Source organism: Erpetoichthys calabaricus, chromosome 13, assembly GCF_900747795.2.
Source record: "Erpetoichthys calabaricus chromosome 13, fErpCal1.3, whole genome shotgun sequence".
Taxonomy (NCBI): Eukaryota; Metazoa; Chordata; class Cladistia; order Polypteriformes; family Polypteridae; genus Erpetoichthys; species Erpetoichthys calabaricus.
In genome coordinates, this window is record NC_041406.2 from 65,622,835 (window position 1) to 65,643,744 (window position 20,910).

The 20,910-nt window shown below is 36.8% G+C and overlaps 1 protein-coding gene across 1 annotated transcript in view; it reads right to left on the bottom strand.

The window, feature by feature from the left end:
- hepacam2 (HEPACAM family member 2) overlaps positions 1-20,910 on the bottom strand; it is an 89,258-nt gene that overhangs the window by 37,423 nt on the left and 30,925 nt on the right. The window contains exon 3 of the mRNA XM_028817094.2: positions 16,911-17,195. Within this exon, the coding sequence (XP_028672927.2) occupies positions 16,911-17,195 (285 nt within the window). The remainder of the gene's footprint in view (positions 1-16,910; positions 17,196-20,910) is intronic.

The following is a 20,910-nucleotide window of genomic DNA, read 5'->3' on the forward strand; positions in this document are numbered from 1 at the left end:
CTGTTCTACCTTTAATTATTAAGTCATATTGTATCAATTAAATTTAAATCCACTGTAGTATTTTATTCTATTATATTATGGAGCTGCTTAATCATTAAAGTTTCATTTTCTCTTCCTGACTACATGACCGTCACAATTCCTTTTTAAATAATAAAAGACATGATTCCCTAATTACAGAACACGTATTTGTTATCTTTGGACATACTTGTCAAAATACAGAAAAAAAAAACAAAAACACTTTTTTTTTTGGTTGTAAAGCAATCAGACCATCTGTTGCTCATATTTGAGTCAGGCCGGGAGCAAAAAGATAAAGTGTTTGATAACATTTACCACGTTACTATTGTTCGTTTATGCCTAGCACACGCTCGCTTTACTTGTTTCCAAGCAGATGGTGGATTTTTTCATTGTGGGTGATCTGCTATCAAAGACCAATCTGAAAACTGGTGACATCTGGCGAGCAAGAGCCACTTAACTGCATGTATTGTAAGAAAAGAAATGGACAAGTGAAGAGGCCAAGCTCATTAATATTTTACTTAAATGGTATTTTGCAGAGAAAGAGTACCTCTTAGTAAGATACGCCTTCATGAATACATTGTCTGTTCTCTCTCGCTTTACTGTAATGAAGAATAAAACTAAATGTGTGCAGACCTCTTAAGATTAACAGCTAATTTTCAAAAACATTTACAATGCTCTTTCTTCTTACTTTTTATTATGTTCAACTACAATTAATCAATTGGTCAATCATTCCAATATGTGACACAGCATAAGTACTCAGAACATAATGAAATAATAGTTTACACAGTTTTAAAGACTTCAGCAGAAAATCAAAAATACAGTACATTGAAGACGGTCAATAGTTAACATAGCAAAACCAATCTTCAGTATCAGTGCATGTTAATTAGTGGACTTCAAACATTCCCTACTTGGCATCGCTAAACCTACATATTTATCACTCTCGGTTCATGCAGTTAAATAAACTGAAATGTGAACAGAATAGAATACAAAAGGCTATGAAGTGAAAATAAATGAGAACATGATGATCAGTGCAAGTAATATTTAACCTGAAATGTGAATGGGTGAAAGTAAAAACTGATTCAAACATAACATGGAAACGTAAATATAATTTAGTTGGACAACTTGGTGGTACAGTAGTAGCACCATGTACTGTACAGTTTCCATGGCAGAAGAAATGTAATATAAAGTATTATACATGAAAAGTAAAAATGATAATGATAGATTTAAAGGCACAGTAGGAGGTGTGCAACTGAAAAGTAGACTTGGAGCCAGGAGTCACAATGAACTCATCACTACAGCATCTAAATCCAGACTGTCAACAAAAGTGATGCTGAAGGCTGATACAATTTTAGGTCATATAGCGCAAGGTATACAGAACAAATCAAGGGAGGTTATTCTAATACTATATAATGGACCAGGGGCACCATATTTGGAGTAGTGTGTGTGGTTTTGGTCTCAGTTTTACAAAAAAATAGCATAACACACTAGATAAAATTTAGAGATGAGATGTCGTGAGAAGAAAATGAAGGAGGTTGTCACACTCGTGCGCATGGGAGGCAGCTAAAGGGCTTGAGTGACGGCAGTTCTGAGACATGCTGGGAAGTGACAGAGTGCACTGACTCTTTTTCTTTCTTGCCTGCAGACCATTCCCGGGAGATTCCAGCTGGCTCTCGTGACATCATTTCCGGGACCGAGCCAATGGAAGGAGTCCTTACTGGCTTCAGCCCCTCTGACATCACGTCCGGGCCCGAACCAATGGAGAACAAACACGTCCCTGATCCTTATGACCTCACTTCCTGTCTTTCCCTTTAAAACCCTGCCCTTTGTCCTAATTCCTCAGTCTTGTCTTGGACTCAATTGTATGCACACCAGTGCTGTTTATTTACATAAAATGACTTTTGCAGCCAGGATACCAGATTATACGGGTGGCTGCCCCAAACCTTTATTTGAGTGTGTCTCGTCTTTTTGACAAGGTGAATCTTTTCAGTTTAAACAAACAGACATTAAGAAATCACAATAAAAGGTTTCAAAATTATGAAAGGAACCAATACGGTGGATCCCAACAGTTTCTTTGAAATGAGATCTTGAAAAAGAACAAATGGTCATAGATGGAAACTGGTTAAGGGTCAATTTTGTGTACACATTACATAGCTTTTCTTCACACAAGGAATCATTGATACTTGCAATTACCCACCAAGTAATGTGGTTGATTGTAGTAATATAGGGACACGTTCTTGTAATTTCTTCAGGAGATTTTCTCTGGGTAGTCTGGTACTGATGGCCTTCCCAGTGGTCATCTGCATCTGTCACATTTGCTCAACCATTTTTGAACACCTCTGTCTGTTCATAATGGTAAAAGTAAAGCATGCTCTCATGCTGTGTATGTACTGTAAATGGTTGTGAAAATGTTTTCAAAAACATTTACGATACTCTATCATCTTACTTTTTATTGTGTTCAACTACAATTAAACAGTTGGTCATTCCAATATGTGACACACCATAAATGTAATCAGAATATAATTAAATAAGAGTTTTCCCAGTTTTAAAGAGTTCAGGAAAAAATCAAAAATACATCGAAGATGGTCAAAAGTTAACACAGAAAAAACGATCTTCAGTATCGGTGTATGTTAATTAGTGGACTTCGAACATTCCCTATTTGGCATTGCTAAACCTACATATTTATCACTCTTGTATCATTAGACCAGGTTTAAGCTTGTTTAGATTAGATTAGATTAGATTAGATTAGATTAGATTAGATTAGATTAGATTAGATTAGATTAACTGTGCTAGTTCCAAAGGGAAATTTAGATGCATATACTGTAGCAGCAGAAATATAAAAACAAAGATATGGGCTGACAGGAAAAATAATGCAATCAGTCAATAGATAAATAAATCAATATATGTTTGTACAGAAATAGCAAAATAAAGAGTATAAATACTTAGCCTGCGACATCAGAATGAGTGACTAAATTGTCAGATAGCAGCAGGCAGGAAAGATCCCCAGAGGCACTTCTGGAGGGAATGGAGTGGATTTTTAATGTTGGCATACAGTTTATCCATCATCCTCTTTTCTACAACAGCTTCCAGTGCATCCAGTGTTTGCCCTGTGGCAGAGCAGGCTGTCTTGATATGTTAGTCCAGACGTTGTGCGTCTTTTGAGCTTAAGTTGTATCCCCAGGAGGCCTCAGTGTAGAACAATAAACTGGCACTTGTGGACTGCTAAAACATCTCCAGCAGCTTGCTGTGCATATACAAAGATCTGAGTCTCTCATAGGAAGTATAGTCTGCTCTGACCCTTCTTTTACATCAACAATGTATTTTCAGACAAGTCCAGTTTGCTGTTTAGGTCAACCCTCTGGCACTTGTAGCTCTGCACCACTTCCACATCCTCCCCATGAATGGTGACTGGTCTCAGAGGCTTCTTGAGGTGCTGAAAGTTCACCACCAAGTCTTGCTGATGCTGAGATACAGAAGGTTCTCCCTGAACCACAAACCAAATTTCTCCACAAGCCTTGTGAACTCTGATTATACAAAGGACATTCAAAAAGTTTCTGAACTTTTTTTTAAACTCTATTTATTAAGAATTTCAAAAACAAATTACATCAGTTTTCTACATAGTCACCTTCCTTTGCAATGGAATTTTTCCAGCGTCGTATCAGCTTTTTAATGCCCAATTACTACTCCTCCCGCCTTCACCATTTCCAATGAAAATATAAAAGTGTGAAAACTTTTTGAATGTCCCACATACCTTCTGTTAAAAACACATAACACTTCTTTACTCTTCTTTGGTGAAAAGTAATAGATGCTCGGTCATGATTATGAGTTGGTAGCAGGTTGCACACTGAGAGCAAGCTTATAACAGTCTAAGCTACCAAACTAAGGGTTACAGTGTTGATCAGTCTCATCTATAAATGTCTTGTAAACAAAATAATGTTAAAACATTTGAGACAAAATACAAAACAAAAAATAAGTGCTTGAATTATTTTTTTTTTAGTTAGACAGTATGGTGGTGTAGGGTCCTGGCAATAATTTCCAGCCTAGGCTCTTATGGTATTTGCCCATTTTCCTATATGCACTTTTGTTCCCTTCAACCTTTGCTTATTACATTAATTGATAACAGCTGTTTTTCCCAGCATGCCAGAATGCTAAAGTGTTCTGTGATGGGCTGGTGTCCCATTCAGGCTTGGTTTTTGATGACAGGACACTTTTCAGTGTTCTGTGACCATTTATTGGAAAAAACTGATACATTAAAAACTGATGCATAGAAATCCAGACTTCATCTTCTTCTGCATCTAGTCCCATTTTTATATGGGGGCCACTATTGTTTATAAGACTTCTCCAATATAGACATGAGCCATAATAAAATTAAAATTGCTTTTTTCTTAGTTACATAGCATGGCAGTACTATAGGAGGTCCCCAAGCCTGTGTTTGGTGCTCATCCTGGTCACACTACAATAACTAATAACTCAAATTTATCCCATTGTGTGTGAGAGTTTTTGTGTTTCTGAGGGTGTCTTGTGATAGATTAGCTTCCCATCCAGGGTTACTTCCTAATGGTTCAATGATGTTAAGAGAGGTTCTGTCTCTGTTTCAAGGTTGAGGCCTATCCAGGTAACATTGGGAGCGTAATGAGAAGCAAACCCAGCCCACTGCACATCTCTGGAATGTGAGTTGTAAAGACAAACCTTAAATGCCCATCTGCTCCTTTTCTGGAGCTTCTTGTGCTAATAGAGGATTATGGGAACTGGGAAGCTACAGCCTGCTCCAACAGCAACTACACTTAGATGGGATGACACTTAAACTCTCAAATAGACACCAATGTTCATTCCTAATCCACAACTCCTAAACAAAACTAATCCCTCTGTTTTTCTGAAACCTTACACAAGCAGGGACCAAACAGACAACAGTGAAGCTTAGAGACAGTAGCACAAACCACCATGCCACCCTACTCTAAGCTCTTTTATTTTGCACTATTGTATGGATATCAAAAACATGTCAAATCTATCAAGCAGTGCAGATCCATGACATGACCATCAAAGCTACCAGGAAACCATAACCATGGGTCACTTGACAAGACTGAAGTTTGGTCTCTAACTAGGGTTTGCTTTTCATAGAGACTGAAGATCGCAAGAGCTCTGATGCCTTTATTTGATGCCTGTACAATTTTTGGTGAAACCAATAGAGTTTTACACACTGAGCATAAATATGTATTTGTAAATTCTGTATCATGCAGGGTTTTCAAGAAAACTGCAATTGCGCATTTAACATTGTAATATCTCCAGTTGCATAGGCCTATGCTATGATATTGCAATGTAAGCAAAATGAGAGAAAACTACAAATGTTTTGGCACAGATTTTTGTGTTTAGTCATTGTCCTAATTGTCATTGCTCTGTAGAGGAGAGGAATGAAGGTCAGTAGGAACAAGACAGAATACATGTGTGTAAATGAGAGGGAGATCAGTGGAATGGTGAGGATGCAAGGAGTAGAGTTGGCGAAGGTGGATGAGTTTAAATACTTGGGATCAACAGTACAGAGTAATGGGGATTGTAGAAGAGCGGTGAAAAAGAGTACAGGAAGGGGGGAATGGGTGGAGAAGAGTGTCAGGAGTAATTTGTGACAGATGGGTATCAGCAAGTGAAAGGGAAGGTCTACAGGACGGTAGTGAGATCAGCTATGTTATATGGGTTGGAGACAGTGGCACTGACCAGAAAGCAGGAGACTGAGCTGGAGGTAGCAGAGTTAAAGATGCTAAGATTTGCATTAGGTGTGACGAGGATGGACAGGATTAGACATGAGTACATTAGAGGGTCAGCTCAAGTTGGATGGGTGGGAGACAAAGTCAGAGAGGAGAGATTGCAATATCTTGCTGAATCCTTTCTCCATTTTCTTCACTGACAGCACCAAGGTTGGTTGGGAAGAAGTCCAACTGGTAATGAAGAAAATGTATCTTCAGTGACATGTTGCACTTTATCGACTTGTATGCCTGGAGCAGATTTTCAACCTGTTTGACGTAGTTTGGTGCCTTGTACTCACCCAGAAAAATAGAAACAACATTCTTGAAGGCAGTCTATGCAACACGTTTGGCACCCTGCAGAAGGCCATCAAAGTGACCATCCTTCATCACCTCTGAGATCTGTGGGCCAATGAAAACACCTTCTTTTATCTTGGCATCACTCATTCTTGGAAACATCTGTTGCAAGTGTGCCAAGGCTTTACTTTACTTACTTGTTGTCTTAACAAAGTTTTTCATTAACCCAAGCTGATGTGCAAATAGAAATATGTTCTTTGGATCGACCAGTGTGTCATGTGCAACATTCGTCTGCCCTGGAGACAGTTTTCGTGAAGTGCCAAGTCATTATCACATAATCTAAATCTCTTGCTCAGGTGTCCCACTCACAAAGAAAACAACAGCATCCAAGCTGCAAACTGAGTAAAACTGCAACCACTTTCAGATCGCCGCATATATTCCAGTTGTACCTCGAGTACTGAATCTGTTTCAGCAGCAGTTGCAAGTTTGCATACATTTCCTTCATTTAAACGGCATGTCTGACAGGTTTGGAAGGGTTGATATTACCATTGTACAGCAAAACAGCCTTCAAAGTTAACAATGATGACTCAGTTCTGTTGGATCATGTTCTCATCTGAGAGCAGAAAGCATTCCTTTGATGTAACTACAAAAATTCAGACTGTCAGTGGCAAAATACTGTTTTTTTGTACCTGGTGACAAAAGGTTCCATTCTTAATCCAAGATGTTCTGCTTGATTCTTCGATAAATCCAGATCTCTGACAAGATTGTTGAGCTTTGCTTGAGAAATTGAGATTTTCTTGCAGTATTTTAGCTAAGTGAGTCTCTAGTATAAATTTCATTAGTTATGACTGTAAAATATAAAGATTTTGACCTAAGCAGATCATGAACTACTGCCAGGCAGCTAAACCTGAGCACCCATGACTATGTGAAACACCCAGATTTGAAAATTTCATAATTTTTATTACAAAATTAGCTGTTTCTCAAAAACCTTGCATGATGGGAATATTTTAAAGTTATTTCTGTGATCAGCATCTCAACATCTATCTGGCACACATTTATAATTATGAAGGAAATAAAAACCTTGTAAATCAGTGAGTTGTTTAGGATTCTGTGTTTCATTTGTGCCACTGTTTTAACTTGTGCAGACACTGGCTTTTACTGTCAGAGAAATACAAAACATGAGCGATCAGCAATTAATCCGATTACTGGTGAATCAAATGTCAGTCTTTTAGGTAACAATACCCACTAGTAAAATGTTAAGAATATAGTACTCAAAGCGCTATATAAATGTAATGAATTATTATTATTATTATAGTAAACCTAGTAAATGGTTGAATTGTATCTGGAGCATTGCAATACACAATGAGTGAATTTAGTTTGCGTTTTACTTTTAAAGAAAAAAAAAGAGAGAACTAGTTTTTCATGTGGACCAAGCAGGAAATCAGCTGTGACTTGTGCTTCTCCCACAACGATGACCAAAAATTCACATGAACACAATTAAGTGGAAACAGTGGCATAGCTAGCTTGATGAAGGCCCCTGTGCAGCGCCCTGAGGTGGGCCGCTCCTGTCTAGCATAACTGTTAGTAATTTATTCACAACTACCCTAAGGCCGGCTGGGCTGTGGTGTCCACGGCCATGTCACTATCTGATCACACGCTGGTGACAAACAAACTGTCTCTCTAAACGGAATTTGCAATAACTTTTTTAATCGCTTTATTACAACAGCTGTAAGTTAGCAAAAATAAAATAAATTAAGGAAATAGAATGTGGGAGGTGTGGTTAGTAATAGTAGTACATAAATATATTTAAGATGTGGATCCACTTATTTTTCCAAGACAACTTTGTGACAGAAGATGATTAAAATGTAACGTAAGCTAGAAAGTAGAAACTGTTCTGTGCTGTAAAATGAAGCCATTTCAATTTGTAATGAATGTTAAATCGACAACACCGGCTGACAGGATACTACTACACAATTGACCTGTTTTACACAAGTTCTGAGAAAATGGACATCATAAATTGAGGTGTCAATGGTTCCAAGAAATTTGCCGTTTTGGTAGGAAATTGCTTTGTCATATACTGTATATTGCTTGTTTATCTTTAGTAGTTTCTCCATTTTTAACGGTTTTAGCAGATAGCACCTGATCTGAAACACTTGTATCGCTACTTCTGGACTCGGTAGTTGCAACCATTTCACTCAATGCACTGTCTGCATAACCTGCTTGTGGCCGCTGCAACAATTTACCAGCATCAGCATTCTTAGCTACTACCGCTAGTCCTTGCTCAGTTTGGAGAAAGTTAGAAATCTTGGTAAGCTTAGCATTTTTCCTGTTGCAGGCGTGCCTTACATTTAAGAGCACCACTATTATAATGTTTGCCGGATGCACTGCTACTGGCTGACATGGCATCGTATGACGAGAGCATAAAAAAGCATCAAATTGTTCAAATGTTCAGCGTTTGCTGACTAACAGGGACCATAACTTAACAACAGAATTGCTATGATTTATTGTTTACAAATTCGAACTTCGAAAACTGTTGACATCAAATCAAAGTACAAATGTAACAATTATTTACAATAATAATATATATTTACATTATTCATGTGACTTCCTTCAAAACTTCTTCTGTTCACATCCGCTAGGGCACACCAAAGGTCACCAAATTTGGGAATATGCTCTGTAAGGCAGACTAGGACATGTTGTGCCTCTGATTAGACTCCAAACTCTCAAAGTCTAAATTTGTGTAAACTGTAGGCCTGCCGAATACGTAATATCATCACGAATTGGACTGGACTTGACTGGTGATGGTGCAAACTTGTCATTGAAACTGTGAAGTATTAACGCAATGAACTGTGCAAGTGATTTAAGTTATTCAATTTTTATTTTAAATCTATACAGCCCCGAGTGGTTCCCTCCAAGCTCGTAGGCCCTTGTGCTTTGCACAATCTGCACAATCCATTGCTATGCCATAGAGTGGAAAGGTGAGACATCCAAAGTGGAAACTCCAAAACATCTCATAGCTCATGATTGCCACATTTTACCAGCCATCATCAGGAAATAGGAACATGATGTCTAGAGGTTAGTCACTTCACTTATTAATGTTTAGTGCATTTCCAGCTTTAAATAACAACAAATATGAAGATATTTTGAGCTACTGAAATAAATTATACTAAAAACATTGTGCTAAAAGAGTGAGGCACAGATATAGGCTTTAATGTTGAATGGGTTCTAATTTAGTGTTGTGCAGGTGAGGTCTAGCTATAGGGTACTAAACTATAATTTTTTTGTACAATCAACAGAAATAATAACATTTGCAGGCATTAAAACAGGGCCCTGGATAATGTTGTAATGTTCAAAGATTAAGACTATGAAAAAGCAAAAGAATTTTATTTTTGTTCTTATAATTCTAGCTGCTGCCTTTCTATACTTTTTTTAGTCCATTGTTCACATTAGATAGATAGATAGATAGATAGATAGATAGATAGATAGATAGATAGATAGATAGATAGATAGATAGATAGATTAGTTGATGTTTATTGATCTTTAATAGTGTAGTTTAATGATAATAACAGTAGGTTTTTATTGTTTTATAATTTTTACCTTGAATATAAGTTTAATGTCTCATAATGGCAGTGTTAAAAACTTTTTTTTGAGATGTCTCAGGTAAAGAACACAGATGTTTTAAGGTTAAATAGACATGCTCAATAATTATTGTGCTGGAGAGTAGTGCAATGTTGCATATTGATTAGCACAGACAAGTTCAAATTTCACTGTACTCTGCACATGTAACAGTAATGACCTAAATATATAATGTAGATTAACACTTACTATATGTGGTATTAATTTTACATTTTTAGTAACCATCTCATGATTTCATTGGGTAAGGTTCAATGTTTCATTCTGTAATTCGTGATTATCATCCTCTCATGTTACTCTTTTGGGGTGACACAGTGAGATCAGGGTTCACATCCTGGTTCCTCCCTGTGTGCAGTTTGCATGTTCTCCCCATGTATGTGTGGGTTTCACTGGGTGCTCTGATTCCTCTACAGACATGCATGTTAGGTGAATTGGTGACACTAAATTGTCCTTAGTGTGTGTTTGGGGTGTGTGCATGTGTGTGTATATGTGTGTGTGCTCATCCTGTGATGGACTGAGAACCCCTGTCCCCTGTCCCTGTCAAGTTTGTTCCTGCCTTGCACCGTATGCTAGTTGGGACAGGCTCCAATACCTGGCATGACCCCGGTCTGGATTAGGCTGGTTAGAAAATGACATGACTTGACAAGTTACTTCTTTTTGTAGAAGTAAACAAACAGTAACAACATGCGTAATGTACAGTCTTGTGCCAAAAGGCATCGCAAAAGTGATGGCACGTGCAAAGGCTGCAGTGTGCAATCCATAAACAGCAAACAGCACATAGTCTGAAGCACACCATATAATTCTGCTGCATGCTAACACATCCATGATTGACCACAGTTACTGTATTTAAAGTTAGAAATCATTTTCATTTTATTTATTTGTTTTCTGCAGCCATACAGAATAGATTTCCACAGTAATATTAGGAAGTGTGTAAAGCTTTTTCCACATTTAATATTTTAAACAATTTATTTAGTCTCACTGCTAAAACTTGCAGCCAGCATATGCATCTATAAGGCAGCATATTTTGTTTTCTTTTGTAGTCTGTTTTTGGCATGAAATTCTGAAGTATAATTAAAAAAAAAGATTTTGGATCATGATTTTCTTCATATCCTGGACATTTTTAGAACATTAGAACAATCTAGATGAGAACAGGCCATTCAGCCCAACAAAGCTCACCAATCCTATCCACTTAATTCTTCCAATATAACATCAAGCTGAAAATTGAAAGTCCCTAAAGTCCTACTGTCTACCGCACTACTTGGTAGCTTATTCCAAATGTTTATGGTATTCTGTGTGAAGAAAAATGTCCTAATGTTTGTATAACATGTACCCTTTACAAGTTTCCAACTGTGTCCCCGTGTTCTTGATGAACTCATTTTAAATAACAGTCTCTATCCACTGTATTAATTCCCTTCATAATTTTAAACACTTCAGACATATCCCCTCATAATCTTCTTTTGCTTAAACTGTATATGCTCAGCTCTTTTAATCTTTCCTCATAATTCAACCCCTGTAGCCCTGGAATCAGCCTAGTCACTCTTCTCTGGACCTTTTGTTGTGCTACTATGTCCTTTTTTTAGTCTGGAGTCCAAAACTGCACACAGTACTCAAGATGAGGCCTCACCAGTGCATTGTAAAGCTTGAGCATAACCTCCTTGGACTTGTACTCCACACATCGTGCTATATAACCTAACATTCTGTTAGCCTTCTTAACGGCTTCTGAACACTATCTGGAAGTTGATAGCATAGAGTACACTACGACTCCTAAATCCTTCTCATAAGGTGTATTTTCGATTTCCAGACCTCCCATTGTGTATTCAAACCTCACATTTTTACATCTTATATGTAGTACTTTACATTTACTGACATTAAATTTCACCTGCCACAAATCCACCCAAGCCCGTATGCTGTCCAAGTCCCGCTGTAATTATTCAATGGATTCTAGATTATCTGCCAATCCACCTAGCTTGACTTCATCTGCAAACTCAACAAACTTAACTTTAAAAACTTTTAGATGATCTTTAGGTAAAGATGTGCTTTTCAATTAAATGACTGATTCTCTCTCTAAAAAATGCATATAAAATATGAGACTGAACAAGCAATGACAGATGCTTGCTGTTCCAATTGGCCTTTGAGGTTCGAACAAGGTAGTGTGGCTCATCACCTTACAAGCCTCTTAAATACCATAAAAGAACACTCTTTTCAAATTTGTTGTGTCTCTTTCACAACACTGACCTGTTTCTTCTCAAATCTAGACATAATGAGTTTTGTTAAGGGGCAGCTTTTCATATAAAACCTATTAGGGCCACCAAGCTACAGGGTCAACCACAGACTCAAGAGATCAAGGCATACCTAAGCTCTCCTCTATTTTCAAAGGGCTAAGTCTTCAAGATTTTTACTGGTTACCTGTCCTATTAAAAGAAGTCAGATAGTGTTTCTGGGTAGGCTGGAGGAGTACCAGTGCCCTGAGGCCTCTCTTTCTCATATAAGTATCCTCATAAGACTTACTGTACTTCCAAGGGAGCCACAGCAATAAGTGCTTTCAGTGGCTACTGATAGTTGCCCTTTATCATCACTGATACCCCAAGGCCCCCCCTCTCTATACATGAACCTTCGTATCTGCAGTTCCTTCTTGTGTTTTGTTACCCCATGATGCTCATTGTACCTTTGGAGAACAAAAGTAGGATGTGCAGCGACGTGAGCTTTTATGCTTTATACAGACATCTGGTGAATTCATTCTAACTAGTGTGATGGACGGCCGGAGATCCTGCCGGGACGGGATGCCCTTTTCAAGAGAAGATTACCAAGAGTACCTCCCCCAGGACATGAGAGGGCAGTCCCCTTGGTTTACATCAGGGCCATGCAATTGGAGCTTAGAAGCTCAACCCAGTGGGGGTCCGTGGCCACCACCAGGGGGCACCTGGACAGCTCCAGAGTCTGGGCATGCAGCACTTCCGCCACACCCAGAAGCGCTGCCAGAAGAGGAGCAGGGTTCCTATGCAGCACTTCTGCCACACCTGGAAGTACTGCCGGATGTTAGTCAAGAGACACCTGGAGCACTTCTGGGTGCACTATAAAGGAGACCACGTCACTCCATTCAGGAGCCAGAGTCAGGAGGAAGAGAACGAAGCTTAGGAAGAAAGAAGTAGAGGCAGCGAAAGGAAAAGAATGACTGAGTACTGTGTGTATTGGAGCACTGTGTTGTGTGCAGTACAGTTATAGAAATAAATGTGTGTTATTTTGAACATTCTCAGTTCGTGTCTGTCGGTGTCCGGGCCAGTCTTCTACACTAGATTAAGTCCAGGACTGTCATTTATGGGGAAAGACTGAAAGAGCTGAATCTTACCAGGCTATTTTAAATAAAACCTCATAGTTTTTAGTTTAGGGAATGGAATAAAAGAAGTTGTTAACAGATATTCATGTGAAATAGTTACCGCAAGCAGAAGTGGCATTGAAGTAAATGAAGCAAACATTTTCAAAAAGACAATTGTAAATAATTTATAAAATTCAATATCCTAAGAGTGTTCATGGGGGGAATTGTGATATTTATAACGTACACTGTAACATGATAATTTTTTAGAAAGGCTAATTGAATGGCAGTTGTCATGCTGTATTCGAATGAGTGGTTTTTGTTTTATGTTTTTATTGGATAACTCATTACAAGTTATTTATTATTCTTGAAGGAATTACATTTTATTTTGTTTGCATAGTGCTTTAGACATTCATCATCACTAGTGGCAAGAACATTCTCATTGTTTTGTTAAAAATGCAGTTAGATCAAATGGAAAATAGCACACTGCTAAACAACATTGATAAACTTTAGATATACAGCATATCAACAGCCTACAATGTCCTTAACTTCCATAAAAATGTAGGCATTTACCTAATAAATACAAAAATAAAAATATCACAAAAGGGAAACATCAACCGTCTATCTATCTATCTATCTATCTATCTATCTATCTATCTATCTATCTATCTATCTATCTATCTATCTATCTATCTATCTATCTATCTATCTATCTATCTATCTATCTATCTATCTATCTATCTATCTATCTATCTATCTAAGACTGAAAGTTAGGGCTTACAACAAAATTTACTATGGCTCCAGCATTTTAGCATTGAAAGTTAGCTAATGTGTATCATGTGCTAGTCATACTTTACCTCCAGCTGTTAGAATTTCAAAATCCTCCTTGTTGCATGTGATTGTCCCTGAAGGTTGAGCAAGTACATCATTTGATAAACTGTGTAGTCTGTGGTGTGTATAGTGCTTTAGACATTCATCATCACTAGTGACATGAACGTTCTTATTTTTTGTTACGGTTTTTCAAGTTTGAACTTTGAACTTGCAGTTAGATCAAACGGAAAATAGCACACTGCAAAATAACTTTGATAGAGTTTAGATATACAGCATATCAGCAGCCTACAATGTCTTTAACTTCCATAAAATTTAGGCATTTATCTAATAAGTACAAAAATAAAAATATCACAAAAGGGCAACATCAACAGTCTATCTATCTATCTATCTATCTATCTATCTATCTATCTATCTATCTATCTATCTATCTATCTATCTATCTATCTATCTATCTATCTATCTATCTATCTATCTATCTATCTATCTATTTTTGTTATACAGTGTCCAACGCTATTATCTGCTTATCATGAAAGTGTAAAAATAAACAGAGTAAATATGCACTCATCAAGAAAACTCTCCAAAATAACCAGGGTGTTAACATGCAAATCGAGTTTTCATGCAAATACAAAAACTTGTTTGACTTTCTTTTTGCTTTGTATGTCAAGACAACAATGTTTGTTTGACTCATACATAAAAAACAATTCTATACTCAAAGCATTTTTAACTCTAGGCAGTTCCCATTTTCACATTTAATTTCAAGTCTCTGAATGCACAATGTTCTAAAAGGTGCTAAAGTGTAATGTAACATCCTTTTCAAACACTTAACAAAATATCATAAACAATTTACCTGTCATAACAATTAAACTACATTTAATAAACAGCAGAAAAACGCAATAACATTATTAGAAAAAAGAATTGTTGAAAATATTACATCTGTGCTTTGGTGTGAAAACAAAAACTGTTATTGTTTTGTAAATAAGCCTTCAGAAGGGTCAGAGATTTGTTGTGACTCTACAAAATGTTCTTAAACATGGTGAACCCTGCTAAAGTTTTATATTCTCCGTAGTTCGCATATGTTTTGTTTTTTGTTAATTGAAATCAAACTAGAAATAAGAATAGGAACAGTAAAACCCAGCATTTACCAAAATTTCAATAAAAATAAGTGAAAAAGAATATGTCAAACCGTGTGTCCATGACCACTTCAAACACCCTACTCTTCCCTACCTTAGCCCTGTAAAAAGGGTCTCCAGAAGATGCAGAGTCACTGAAGCCTGTGAAAATCCAAGAGGGAAGTAGAACAGAAAAGATGAAGAAAAAGAGACAAAAAGATCAGAGACTACAAAAAAGATTAGAGACTGAGATTGAAATTGCTGACAGCAAGCCAGCAAGCTCACAATTAGTTACACAGCAGGCTGCTACTTGTCTATACTGCCTCAGTATCTTGGGATCTGTGCCTCAGAAAGTTCAAGAAAAGCTAAATTAAGCAAAGAAGAAATTAAAGATGATAAAGAGCGAGAGAGAGATATAGAGAGAGAGTGAGAAACTAAGGAAGTATGTTGGTGATGTGCGTCTCACCAAGACGTAAGTAAGAATTTCCCTGTTTCTGTACAAATGTCAATACTACTGTGACTACGATGACAGCTGCTAAGGATTACAAATATGAGGCCAGCACTAAATTAGTAGCAATCTTATTCAGAGAGAATAGTCTCTGACAGACAAAAGTGACAAAAAGAGCAAAGACGCTGTGAAACAGGAATATATGCGAGTGTAATATAAATGACAACACTCAAAGACAAAATGTTGGGGGAGAGCAGATAAGAAAGTAAAAACTGGAGAAACATCCCAAGGCATCTAAAGTAAAATGTCAGAGGTATTTAAGGAACAATGATAACAGTTGCTTAAGCAAAGGATATCAGTCTGTTTTGACACTTTTTTAATTTGTTTCTGTTATTGTTATAAATGTTTATCATAGTTAATAATGTTTATCATTATGACAGTGATGTCATTGTCTTGCCATTTTGTGATTATGTTTTGGCAAAATCATCACCATGTTGTTTGTGAAAATGGGTTCTGTTTCTAGTCATGAGTGTGATGGCACGATGCTGACACTTTAAAAGACAACAGTGCTTGTTCTCTTGCATCCAGACTTTGGAAGGAATATCAAAACAATCAACAAATCTCTTGTGTGCTTTAGGTTACTTAGGGAAAGTCTCTTTAAACATGGAACTCGAGTTTGATTGCTGATTAGTAAATTAGGTCCTTGTTAATTTTATTATTGATTGGTTTTCTCAAGTTATTTTTGGTGTAGAGCTCAGGCAGTTCACAGATAACAATTCATGGAAAGCTTGCCTAATATAATCTGCGTGCAACTAGCTCATTTGAGGTACTTATTTGCTCAAATTACCTCAATAGTCATAATAGTGACAGCTGGGTTCAGTAACCAAATGTATTGGTTAAAGTACATAAAAAGTAAGGTATAGATGGTGCACACGTTTTAAATGCATATGTTGATAGTTTAGGTTTTTAAACAATGATGGAATGTTGTTAAAGATGGCTCTCTATTAGATGGTGAGAGAACAAGACTTAAAGTAGTGATGAGGGCATAGAAAACATCTTACACCTGATAGAGGGAGATGGAACTGTTAAAAAAGAGGAAGGTGTCATGTACATATAGAGACATTTTATGATAGGAGCCTTAATAAGCAAAAGGAGTAATCAAGATTGTAAAAAACAATGGAAAGGGACTCAAATGATAGGTTAAAAAGTAGGGGTGACAGGGATCAGTCTTTTCTAGCACCTTTAGGATTTCTGAAAGGTTTGTGAGGTAACCAAGTTGGTGAGGATTTCTGGAACACGTATGGCGTATAGTATCTTAATATCATGCTATTATAACAATTCTTACTCTATACCAAGTTATTAAAAGTTCAAGATGACAATAAGATGGTGTCTATATGTTTTCAAATGCAATATATTTAAAATAAAAAACATGTTCAATAAAGTATAAAATCATTAAATTTATATACAGACAAATTTTTACTATTCAGTACTAAAGAAGTAGATAGTGACAATTGTAAAGTATTTTATATACTCACAGAAAACATTAACTGCCGTTGGATCACTTTGGTTTTTGCTAATCGAGTTCCTCACCATACAAATGTAGTCACCAATGTCTTCTTTTTTAACAGGAGATATATAAAGCACACTACTATTTTCATAAAAGTTGTGGCGATGATTTCCTTGAAGAAGTCTCCCATCATGTAGCCACTGATACTCTATGTTTGTCCCAAACTCAACAAAGCAGCGTAATGTTACATTATGTAGGTCCTCGACTATTTCAGACATCGGTATAATTTGAATAACTGGTTTCGATGCAGGCACTGAAATAAAAAGCAAAGAACATGCCAAAAATGAGTACTTCAGACCATTTCATTTTCTGTATTTGAACTAATCAGACACTTTCCCTAACAATTGTATTCTTTAGTTCTTTCAATAGTAATAGTGCACAACCTCTTTTAGGGTTTTCTTGATTTTCTACTTTATAAATTTGCTGGTTTCAAATTACATTTACCCAAAATTAAATTTTCTATATTCTGACTTGCCTTTACAGTGTTGTCTTTGTTTATTTCATGCATCTTTATGATATTAGAATTGTTTTATTCTCATTTTAAGTAATATTTTTATTGCTATGCACAAAATGCTAATTTTGCTCAGTAAAAATTAATTGGAACATATTATGAGAATGCAATCCACAACACAAAAATAATTAACGTTAATGCATACCTGCAGTGTGAATCAGTGGTTAGCGGTGCCATCTAAAAACTTTATTGTAAAAATGTCATGCCCAGTGGTTGTCTGTGGAGTTTTGCTTCAAACACTTTAGTTTCTTCCCTTTCCTATAGACGTAAATGTTAAGTTAAGCGGCACCTCTAATTTGGCCCCATATGATAGTGGGAGTGTGTGTGAACTGGAAATGTGATGGACTGAAACCCTTTTCAAAGCTACTTAGTGCCTCGTACCCAATGCTGCTGGGATAGGCTCCAGTCTGCCATGAACCTAATTTGGTTTGAGCAAGTTATGTATGCTTATTGCTTTAATATTTTTGCATATTTACACATTATTATATTTAAATATTAAACTAAATAATCAGTTCTGTCATATGTGAATATATATGTGAAGTCTCATTTGATCGACTTTAGTTCACATGCTGTGCACGTGTTAGTATCTACTGGTCATGAAATAGCATCTGGTATGTACACGATAACATTTGTTACGTACCAGATTTTTTGCCAGAAAAATAATTACCATTTATACTCGTGTTTAAGTTCTTCTGCGTATAAGTCAGGGCCTGATTTTACTGTATAATTTCTGGTATTTTATAATGTCAGTCAGTCGTATAAGTTGAATGCGGAAAACTCACGCTATTGGTCCAAGAGATTATGATATGCTAACGCCCACCTGAGAGAGTAACCACAGAGCACACTGCCTTTTTCTTTTCTATGTATTGTGCCTACGTGACCACACGGTAATACACAAACTATTCCGAAGCGAGTTTTGCACTGTTTTGTGTTTTTTGTATCTTACACCCTCATACATCTTTATCGTAAGAGCATCCCTTATCTACGATGGAGCCTTTGATCAGAAGAAAAAATGAAGCTGGTTTTAAAATAAAAGTTGTTGAAGTGGCAAAAGAAAATTGTGTCTGAGGAACTGATGAGAGATTGGAGGACGCAAGAAGATGTAAAAAAAAAAAGTGTTGTATTTTTGAACGGGCGTTTAAGTCGGGGTCTGATTTTATGATCGATTTTTCAGGTTTCAAGACCCAACTTATATGTGAGTATATACGGTACATCATGTCCGCTCATAAGTTCCATATAAGTGCAACAGATATAGGGCATTATTGGATACAAGTAAACCTAATAGACAATTTTAATAGAGACACACAATGTGAATGTTAGTTTTACATCAGTTTAATTCTGCAGTTATTTTGTACCTTAATTTTGTTTTTTGATATGTTATTTTCTTGAGGTCACTTCTTCACCATTTTGGGTTGCTAGTGATGATGTCTCACTGTAATTATGTGATGCCATGGTGGTGCTGTTATTTTCGATGGCACAACAGTTGGTTCATCATTCACGTTTCTGGATACAAAATTCAAATCTTTGTGGTGATTGTAGTTAGATTTAGTCTATAAACAGGAATTTTGGATGAACTTTGACTTTTGGTTGATGTTTTGAGTTTTAGTGCTTCAGTGTTTTGGGTGTATTTCCAATTCATGACCCTGACTGTTTAAAACTACAATTCTGTCTCTTATCCACTGGTTGATTCCAACCACATTGAACACATCTCCTGGATTTTTATTTTTGAGTTCAGGCAGAACAAGACACATAGGAGGAAAAAATGTTTATAGTTATATGAAACATGTTTTCTGTAAGATGTTTTAATTAATCAATTTATTAAATAAACCTGTATGTACACTATTTAGGGCAGCATGGGTAAACAAAACACTAATGGAGCACTTGCCATGAGCGATATGCCAAGCCACTGAATGTTGTATAATAAAGTCTTATGGAAATATGGGAAAAGTGGTAGAAGATTCAGCAAGCAGAAATTGAGGGAAAGATTGCCTGAAGGTTTAATTAAGAATAATGCAGCTCTACAGTCTAAAAGGAAGGGACCTGAATTAAATGACAAGTGCTCAGGTTTTTCCACTCATACACATAAATTCACCTTTCATCAATGCAAAAAAGGAAACCTCTCCATTAGCACAACAGCACATTAATATACTGACGTGACCGACTTGTTTTTAGCTGCAAAATATTCTGAGTAAGAACATTTTTTTAAAATCTGTTTCATAAACTGAGCATATTAATGGCAAATCAAGATCATGTGATAAAAAAGCCTTCTTCTGCTTGTTCTCCTTGCCTAATACTTCCCATTGCTGATGACAATGAGCTTATTTATAACAACGTGCTGAGCAACCTGACAGCCCCAGACAGGGCCATCTTAACACCATCACAGGCCTCCAGGCAAAGTAACGCACTGGAGCCACTGTTTTCATAGCCTAACAGAAGCATATATAGGCATCAGAAACATCGTGGGCCCCCAGCCAGTGCCCATTGTGCCCATACATGGCACCAGACTCAGGCAGAAAAAAACATATGCAGTGTTTGAAGAGAAATACGTACATAAAAGACATTGGGGTCTCAAAATGCTTTATTATTAACTTATAATAGTTTTCCTCTGAACTGCAACAAATTGGGTCGCCGGTTTAATTACAACTGTAGACAATGATTGAATAGTTTCTGACCTCAGAGGAGAAGTAATGAGTTTGAAATACAGGAAAACACATAACATTGTTATAAACCTCCACGTACAACTTTATGTTTGATGTTTGAAAGCAAACAAGATAACATTCACACTGTTGCTCAATTCCCATTTTTTCTCTCATGGTCACATGTGACAAAGATCTGATTTTTTAGAAAGTATGATTAGCAATAAATGACAGAATCAAACCTTTTTCAGAAAGTATTTACATGGCTCTTGTAACAACTGTTTTGCATCCAAACCATCCTCATTGCTCTCATCAGTCCCGCCTTCTATCCTTTGGGCCACTTGTTTCTATGTACAGAATACCAGCCTGGATAAATGTGCCCAAACCAACAGCTCTGATCTTTCATTTTTTGATTCTTGAGGTGACAAGTTTGCACACATCCTACACTGAAATGGTATGGGGTAGAGCAGCAGCCAGCATCTTTCAGTTTTCATTTGTCTGCCAAAGTTGCTTTATTCATTTTGTGCATGTGTAGCACATTCGAGATAGACAGTCAAAAAAACAAACAAATGGTGTAAAAATCAGAATAGAGAAAATCAGGATTGAGTCTCTTTTAGCTACTGTGTGAAGAAAGCCGAGACTCCGCTCCTTCAGACAGAGCTTTTTTATGTCAACAACAGCATCCAAAAAATGTTAAATTGTGTGAAAATGCTAAATATGGGGGCATTGAATTAGGGTTCTATTGTAAATTCTTTTTTCAGGGAGCCCTCTACCACTGTCTGTGCTATGCCATTGCACCTACACACATCACTGACTAAGAT